We start from the raw sequence: 9,473 nt of genomic DNA on the forward strand, positions 1-9,473 counted from the left end.
AAAACATAAATTTAATTCTGATTCCTCCAAAAAAAATTTTGACTTTGCCTTGCTTCAAAACTCTTACCCAATCTCTTTTTGAGCTTTTGAACATGAATTCAAAGTTGAATTCTCCAAAAATTGCCCCGAAATAGACGAATCTATGCTTGAACATTCAAACTTATCATTGTCTGATATCAAAAGGGTTTGATAAGGGGTGGTTAAGAGAAGAACAAGTTTTTGTTTCTAGAAAAAAAGATGAGTTAAAAAATATATATTAATAATGATTATAATATCTTTATAATCATGTTCAACAACTACTAATAACCCTTCTCTCAAAGTTATAGTTTCAGCAACTAGTGTATCATCAACACAAACCTTTCTTTTCTCTACCCTTTGTTGGTAATACAAATTGGGTAGGCTTTTAAGAGGGTTTAAATATAGACTTGCCTCGTATCCTCATTGAGTAATGTAATGGCCAATTTTTGGCCCAGACAACTAAAAAATAACAAAACCCAAAACAATAAAAAAGAGTCCAAAATAAATAGCCCATTTACAATATTAAACAGCCCAATTTACATCAAACCCTAGCCCAAATAACAGCCCACTTGCTTAAGGTTTTTCAGCAGCAAACCCCTCCCCAAGATGCAGCCACCAAAGTTTAGCCGCATGCCCCCTCTGCCCTTGGCCATCACGCGAGCCACCACCACTGTTCGGGGCACCAACCACCGGCCCTCCATGCGCTTAACACTCATCTGTCACCTACAAAGAAAGATTCGCACGCAAGCAGTAAAAACGAGGAAGAAAACGACAAAAAAAAGGGAATAAATTATCTTGTAATTGGCTTTAAAAGCCAGAATCTCATCTTGGTAACAAGGGGGATCCAAAAAAATTGTATCACTCGCATATTTTTCAAGGAATCAAACAAAAAACACACAGAAGGTTGATCTCCGATTTTGTTCTCTTTATTTTCGTTTTTTCGTTTTCTTGCTTCTTTAATATTTCTTTTATTTTTTATACAAATCTATTAAACAAAGATATAAAAAAACAAATAAAAGGAAAGAGGAAGGATTCTCACCAGATCAGGCCCCATCGCCGCGTTGTCGGAGCCCTCCCCTCCGTTCGGCGTGGTTGAGTCTAAAAAAGGGGGTTAAACCCTTGTCTTTCATTTTTGGAACGAGCCTCCAACAAGTAAAAAAGAGGGGGGAGGGGGAGAGAGTAGGGAAGCTATCTGTTCTTTTTGTTTAAAATTGGGGGTTGGTAATGGAATTAAAAAAAAAAAAGGAAAGTTTTTTTGGTTTAAATGATGATGATGAAACGGCACATTTGTTGGAGTGGGGGGTGTGCATTATCCCCAAATGGGAGATTTGTGAGATTAGTCATTCTCCTTTGCAACTCCATTAGATCAGGCCCCATTTTTTGTTTTCTTTTGTTTTTTAATTTAGCTCTGAGATTTTGTTCGGGTCACATTTGGGTCCTTTGAATCACTACGCATAAAAGGTTGAGAATATTTCCCAGCTAGTCCCTCGTTGTTTCAACGTGATTCATTTCGATCCATGATGGCCTTCTCTTCATTACTTACAATTTTTACCTTAATTTTTAACTCAATTTCAGCCTAGTCCTAATCTATTTAATTTATTTATTTATTATTTCATTTTTTAGGAAACTATTTTATTATTTATTTATTCAAAGCTTGTTTTTTCTTATATTATGTATTTTAAATTTTTATTATCATCATGTATTCTAAGTTTTTACATATTTTGAGCCACTTTTCATTTTTAACTTTCATATACATTATTTGTTTTAAAATATTATATATTTTGAAAACTATTAAATACATTTTATTTTAAATTGTTTAATATACATATTATCCATTCTCAATTTTTTTATATGACTACTTAGATATACTATTTTATTTGGTAGTCGTTTTCAATTCCGCTTTTTATTTAAAACTTTTTACATTATATTTATTCTAAAATGTTTCATATACTCCTTATTTTAAATTATTATTCATTTCAAGTCTTCACATATAGCATTTCATTTAAACTACTTTACATGTTATTCACCTTTAAATTTCTTTTGTATTTATTTATTTTAGGCTTCTTTAGTATTATTTATTTTAAGATTTTTATACATTCTTTATTTGAAACCTTTTATGTCTTTTACTTTAAAATGCTTTATACATTATTTATTTTAAACTTGTTTTTATGTATTATTCATTTTAAATTGTTTTATTGTTTACTTTAATTTCTTTCCCATATGTATTATCAATTTCAAATTTTTATATGCATTATCTATTTTTATATACCATTTATTTTTAAAATGTTTGTATATTACTTATTTTAAATTTCTCACTACATGATATTCATTTTAAACTTATTTTCATTATTCATCTTAAATTACCTTACATATCATTTATTTTAAACCCTCTTTTACATAAGTCATTTTGAATTATTATATATATGTTAATCACTTTACATTTGCTTTTTATTTATTTATTTTAAACCCTTTTTATATATTATTTTGAATAGCTTATTATTTTAAGTTCATAGAACGTTTGTTCTTAAACTTCTTTTGTATGGATCACTTATTTTTAATTTCCTATGTTTTTATCTTAAACTCTTTATACATTATTTATTCTTTATATACATATATTTATGTTAAGTTGTTTTTTTATATATACTATGTATATTATTTTTTTAAATTTATTTTTACGTATTACTTATTTTAGACTTTGCATTAATGGTTTTAAATTATTTTTATCATTTACTTTAAGTTGCTTTTATAATATTTATCTTAAACTTTTTTCATATATATTTCATATTTAAGATCATCTTATTATTTGATTTAAGTTGTTTCATGCTATTATTTCATTTCTATGTTTATTAAGCTTAATGTTAAATAATGTATGTTGTGAAATTATTGCTATTGCATGTATGTAAATTTGCTTACTCATATTCATATTATTGCCATACGCTTGCGGAATATTTTATGCATGAATAATCGTTTCATATCGCAATATACTTCATTCCATATCATTGCCTCAAATTAAACCCCAATGTATTTATCCAATAAATCACCTTATTTTAACCTAAATAAATAACACTTGTTGTTTAAATATTGACATTTGCCACTATTCAAAAAACGAAATTTTCCAAATAAGGCAATGTTATGCATTTTGAGATATCGAGGAATTGAGCCCTAACTTACGGGGTTTCGATTTTCTCGTTATTTCTAAATAGCTAAATATCCTTTTCGAGTTTTAAAACACACGAAACTCTCATTTAGATTAAAAGATGACCTTGTACTCGGGAATTCATGGTATTGTGTCCTAACTTACGGGATGTGATGCTCCGATATCTCGAGATAAGAAAATCTTTAAACAAATTCTTTTGAGCTAATTCAAGAATTTTAAAATCGATATTGATAGAAAAGATCATATTTCAAATTCATTCCCGATTTTTGATTTTCGACATTAAGACACTAACTAATCAATTCGGTACCAATTTTTGGGCGTGTCGGGGGCGCTAATCCTTCCTTGCACGTAACCGACTCCCGAACTTGTTCTCTTGGAATTCGTAGACCAAAATGCCGTTTTAGTAAATTAAAATTATTTTACTAAAATAAAGGTGATCCGATCACACCAAATAAAGATCGGTGGCGACTCCCGTTTTAATTTTTGTTTCCAAACAAAGTCGACCCCATCCTTCAAAAAATGGTTTTGACAAGTAATTGAGGCTAAAAGCTCAGCACACATGCCGTCCTCTGGCTTGTGTCCGTGTCTATATTGAAATAGTCTTGATTCGAACAAAGATTGGTCGTGTGTCATGAGTTAAGTACGTAGTTAGTTCAAATCAACAAGATACTAATGTTTAAGTAGTTAATTTCATTGTTGCTCTTCTCACGGTTTACCTTTTCTCATGTTTATAAAAATTTCCAATTCTTTTACATTTATAGGGGAATGTTGCTAATGCAAAATGGATAACTTCTAAAAGAGTTTAAATATAGACTAACCTTTTATGCGCGACGCCGCTCGATCCTCCTAATACCCTTTATACTTATTCATTCTTCTTTTTCCTTGCAACCTCCACTCCCCCTTATCTAACTTCTTTTCAATTCCTTGCTCCTTATCATTACCTCTGCTACTTTCACTAACCTCCAACTCCTTCTCTCAATATAATTTTTATAAGTATTATGTGAAATGACAAATCAATATTAAATTATATATAGTAATAATATATTTGCAACCTAGAATATTTTATGGATTTAGATTCAGCTAAAATTTCAAGACTAAATTATAAATAAATTTGCAACTTACCAATAATATATCAACTTGAAACAGAAGTTGACTATAACAATTGTATTAATATATATACACTACACAAAATAGGTTGGTCCAATAGGTTTAATTACCAAAGCCTAAAAGGAAAATTCTTTTTAGATTGAAAGCCCAAATATTTAGATTTGAGAAGAGCTAGGTTAGATCAATTTTCATAACTAACGTATTTAACTAATTAACTTCTAACTACAGCCAAACTTATTCACCAAACATGTATTTAATCTATCGGTTGTATCGATAAATTTTTATAAATAATTAACTTCTGATCAACTTATCAAAATAAATTTAATTGATTTAAATAATTAATTTAATTAATCAATTTTATTTATTACCGAATTTTTTATAATATAATTTTTAAAATATAAAATTTTATCTTTTCAACTAATATAAATGTCAGTATTTATTATACATTAGGATTTGGATATTCGTCTGCAATTTGCAGTTGCCGTTTCCTTCGGCAAGTATGAACTGGAGCTGATATTTTCTCTACTTATTGGTTGTATCTTAAATATTTCTACCCTTTTGTTTCTTTTTTATTAATTACATGATTTTACACTAAAGTTTGTCAATGTTGTCACTAAATTTGTCTTCTGGTGTCGGCTGCTACAGTAATCCACCGACTAAATCTGTCTAATAATTTAGGCGGTTATTAAATTAATCAAAACCTTTTATTCAAATCACTTAATTATTTAATAGTTTTTTTAATTTATTGAGATTTTCTTCTCAAAATTTTATCAAGTAAATTTTAGAAAATGATTGGTATGATAGATCTATATCTATAAATTAGTAGAATACTTTAAATTCAAGTTAATTTAACAGTTAATTTTAAAAATTGGAGAAAAAATTATTTGAATTATAAAAATAAAAAATAAAAACTTTCAATTAGTACAAGTAGTATTAACAATTATCATTTTAAAAATTTTAAAATTAAATAATTAAAATATAAATTCATTAATAATTTAATAAAATTAGGTGTAGTTTACCGAAAATGGAAAATCAGATATTTTCATTATAATTCCATGACATAGGCAATTATATCAATTATCATCTAGTACTTCCAAAAACCCCTCTAAAACTGTTGTTCTTTCAACTACTCTTGCCTTTCTCCATTTTCACAAAAGAATTCCATGGCTACACCATTGATTCCTCTTGTTTTGTCTTTGGGTTTACTTTGCTTTCCTTCATTTTCATCCTCTGATAGTCTGCGGGCAGGCTCATCACTCTCAGTGGAGACACCAGCTGATGTTTTGACATCACCTGATGCAAGTTTCAGTGCTGGTTTCCATCCTGTAGGCCAAAACGCTTATTCCTTTGCCATATGGTTCAATAAACCAACCTGTGATGCCAACAGTTGCACCATTGTTTGGATGGCAAATAGGGATCAACCAGTCAATGGTAGATTCTCAAAGCTTTATCTGCTAAAATCAGGTAACCTTGTTTTAAAAGATGCTGGTCATATCATTGTATGGGAAACAAAAACTATGTCACCTATACCTTCATACTTGAAGCTTGAAAATGGTGGCAACCTTATCTTGTGTGATATGGAAGGTCGTATATTATGGCAAAGCTATGATTCACCCACGGATACTCTTCTTCCTTCTCAACAATTCAATGAGAATTCAAAGCTTGTTTCAATGAGAAGCCAAAGAAATTACTCTTCGGGTTATTATCAGCTTTATTTCGACACAGATAATGTGCTTTGCCTTGTCTACAAAGGTCCAGAGTTTTCAAGTGTTTATTGGCCAAGTCCATGGCTATTGAGATGGGAAGCTGGAAGATCCACATTCAATAACACCAAAATAGCTGTTTTAGACTCTTGGGGTAATTTTAGTTCAACTGATAATTTCACTTTCTTGTCAGCTGATTATGGTTTAAACATCTCAAGGATGTTGAAAATGGATTTGGATGGTAATCTTAGGTTATATAGTCTAAGTGAAGATACAAAAGCTTGGGTTGTTTCATGGCAAGCCTTTCTTCAACCATGTATGGTTCATGGATGTTGTGGACCAAACAGTATATGTATTTATTCTCCTAGTTTTGGAAGGGACTGTAGTTGTAGTCCAGGGTATAAGTTGAAGAATCTTAGTGATTGGTCTCTTGGTTGTGAGCCAGAGTTTCATCTTCCTTGTAACCAAACTGATGATCAGTTTGGTTTCTTAAAGCTCCGTCATGTTGAATTCTATGGCTATGATTTCAAGTTGTATACTAATGTCACCTTGGAAGGTTGCAAGCAAATTTGTTTGCAGTTGTGTGATTGTAAAGGGTTTCAATTCAGGTTTATTAAAGCACATGAATCGGATGGTACATATTGTTATCCCAAGACACAGTTGTTGAATGGACATCGACCACCTAATTTTAATGCTGATTTCTATGTGAAATTGCCTAAAGCTATTGTCTCTTCTTACATTGATACTGTTGAATATCCTGAGTTACAATGTTCTAATGAAGTGCAGGAGCTTGAACGAAAATATACCAAACGGAGTGAAAGAGAGTCATTGAGATTTGCTCTTTGGACAGCTTGTGCTATAGGGGGAGTTGAGTTTATTACCATTTTGTTCGTATGGAATTTCTTCATTAGAACCAATGATAATTCAAGCCCCAATGCAGGTTACCATTTGGCTACAACTGGCTTCAGAAAATTCACCTATGGAGAGCTTAAAAAGGCTACTAATAAGTTCTCACAAGAGATTGGAAGAGGTGCAGGTGGAATAGTGTTCAAAGCAACGTTGTCCGACGGTCGAATCGCGGCGATCAAACGACTCATGGATGCTAACAAAGGAGAAGCCGAATTCTTAGCAGAAGTAAACACCATTGGGAAGCTTAACCACATGAACTTGATAGAGATGTGGGGCTATTGTGCTGAGGGAAAACATAGGCTCTTAGTGTACGAGTACATGGAACATGGATCTTTAGCGGAAACCCTTTCTTTTAAATCACTTGATTGGAGCAAAAGATTCGATATTGCTTTGGGAACTGCAAGAGGCTTAGCTTATTTACATGAAGAATGCTTGGAATGGGTTCTCCATTGTGATATAAAGCCTCAAAACATTCTCATAGACTCTAAATACCAACCCAAGGTGTCGGATTTTGGCTTGTCTTGGTTGCTAAATAGAGGCGACGTTAAACATTCGCAAGTTTCGAGGATTCGAGGAACTAGAGGTTATATGGCACCTGAATGGGTCTTTAATCTTCCCATTACTTCCAAAGTTGATGTCTATAGCTATGGGATCGTTTTATTGGAGTTAGTGACAGGGAAAAGCCCTGCAATGGGATCCAAAATGAGTGATGATGAAAATTCGAAAGGGCAAAGAACGTTAGTAGGATGGGTGAGAGAGCAAATGGGAAGAGCCAAAGAGAATGAAACATGGAAGCATGAGATAATAGACCCCAAGCTTGAAGGTATATATGATGAGGCTGAGATGGTAATTATGGTTAATGTAGCACTTCGTTGTGTTGAGGAAGATAAAGATGAAAGACCCACAATGGGGGAAGTGGTCGAAATGCTGTTTCGACATGGAAGCCATTGAACCACAAATTATGATCATCTCCGTTAGATATGGGAACTATCATCAACTTATGTTAAGACCTTCTTCTACATTGTTGTACCCCTTTAGGGATTAATGTAAATTTTTGTAAACTATGTTTGTGTCTCAAGACTCTAGGTTTCCCCAAATTTGAATGCCTGTAACAAATAGTTTGTTTAATAAGGATGTGAGATATTTCATGATCAGTCATTTCATTTTTCAAAAAATAATTATGATGCAGTTGATTATAGCCTCAGCTGTAATTGAATTTAATTCTTGTTTATTGTTTAAGAGTTTCTTAATAATTTATTTATTGATGAAAGTAACTCGATCTATATGTGGTGGTGGTTAAACTTTTTATTAGATATTATTTTACTAATTCAAATTATATGATTTCATCACCACCCCTCACATTGTATAAAAATTTATATTAGATGGTAAATATTTAAGTCAAAAAATTGTGAATATTTAAAATAAAAATGATAGAGATGAATATTAGTTTTAATTTTATTTTATATATTAAATGCAGAATTATATGAGGAGAAGACAATCTAAACTATATTATTTTGAGCTGACTTTTGTGTATGTAGAAAATTGATTCCATAAATTTATTAATTTTTTTAATTAAATCAAATTCTTGTTAATATCTTATTACTTTTTATAAGAACTCCAACATAAATCAAGCTTAATTAAAAAATCGAAAATTATTTTCATTTACAGAGCAACATGCCTGCTAACAAATGTCAACGGATTATTTAATTAATTGATGTGAAGTTTAGATGATACTATCAATATGGAAGACACCATTAAAACTGGACTTTTATAGTATTAATTTGTAAATATGGGTACGTGTGAGAGGGTTTGGTAAAAATATAGGTCTAAAAATTTAGGTTAGGTAAAAAAAGGCCCGTTTAGAAAATAGGTCGAGCCTCGGATAAGACTTTTTTGTCCTCTAGTCTGGCCTGGCCGGAATATGCAAAAAAGAAAACGATTGTTTTTTTTACTGTCTTATCGCTATTTTCTTGTTGTTTTTCACTATTTTACTATCATTTTACTATTATGTTGCTACTATTTTGTTGTTATTGTATAACTCTTGTTTTATTGTTAATTTTGTTACTATTTTATAGACACCTATCTTAGTGTTATTTAGGTATATATATTTTTAAATTTATTTTTAATTTGTTAGGAAATATTTATTTTAATATTTTTAGTATTTTCGATGTATTATATATTTTTAAAAATTATATAAAAATAATAAAAATTAATACTGGCGAGCCAAACTGGATTTGGGTTTTAGCATTTTTATCCGAGTCAGGCTTGGATAAAAATTTTAGGCCCATTTTTTAGGCTAAGCCTTGTAAACGGGCCTAAAATTTTATTTGGGCTTGGCCCGGCCCATGAGCACTTCCACTTTAGACCATTTGAAGCTAATTTCTTTATAGCATTAAGTGCTTGCAATTACTCCAATTACGTTGTGCTTGAGTTGTGACAAAGCTAATTGTCAACGTGTCATAATGTTCTATTGATATCGATCATCGATCTCGATGCTAAAACTTTTATTGTGTTGATTGAGCTTACATTTCACTTCATTCCACCTCGACATGAATTATATGATACTATACATGAAATGA

At 30.9% G+C, this 9,473-nt stretch overlaps 1 protein-coding gene and 1 long non-coding RNA gene across 2 annotated transcripts; one reads left to right on the forward strand and one right to left on the reverse strand.

Moving 5' to 3' along the window:
- Nucleotides 1–216: 216 nt before the first annotated feature.
- Nucleotides 217–1,274, reverse strand: LOC128294154 (uncharacterized). Its single transcript, XR_008284426.1, has 2 exons — nt 1,058–1,274; nt 217–741 (listed from the first exon to the last, which is right to left on the reverse strand). It is a non-coding gene; the product is annotated as an uncharacterized LOC128294154 (long non-coding RNA).
- Nucleotides 1,275–5,351: 4,077 nt separating this feature from the next.
- LOC108485521 (putative receptor protein kinase ZmPK1) lies at nt 5,352–8,048 on the forward strand. Its single transcript, XM_017789373.2, has one exon. It carries the CDS (start codon nt 5,446–5,448, stop codon nt 7,843–7,845), a length of 2,400 nt encoding a protein of 799 aa, XP_017644862.1. The 5' UTR covers nt 5,352–5,445; the 3' UTR covers nt 7,846–8,048.
- Nucleotides 8,049–9,473: the final 1,425 nt, after the last annotated feature.

This window comes from Gossypium arboreum, chromosome 6 (genome assembly GCF_025698485.1).
Source record: "Gossypium arboreum isolate Shixiya-1 chromosome 6, ASM2569848v2, whole genome shotgun sequence".
In the NCBI taxonomy this organism is placed as follows: Eukaryota; Viridiplantae; Streptophyta; class Magnoliopsida; order Malvales; family Malvaceae; genus Gossypium; species Gossypium arboreum.

Coding starts and splice junctions, on each gene's coding strand:
- LOC108485521 (XM_017789373.2), top strand. CDS start 5,446: ATGGCTACACCATTGATTCCTCTTGTTTTGTCTTTGGGTTTACTTTGC.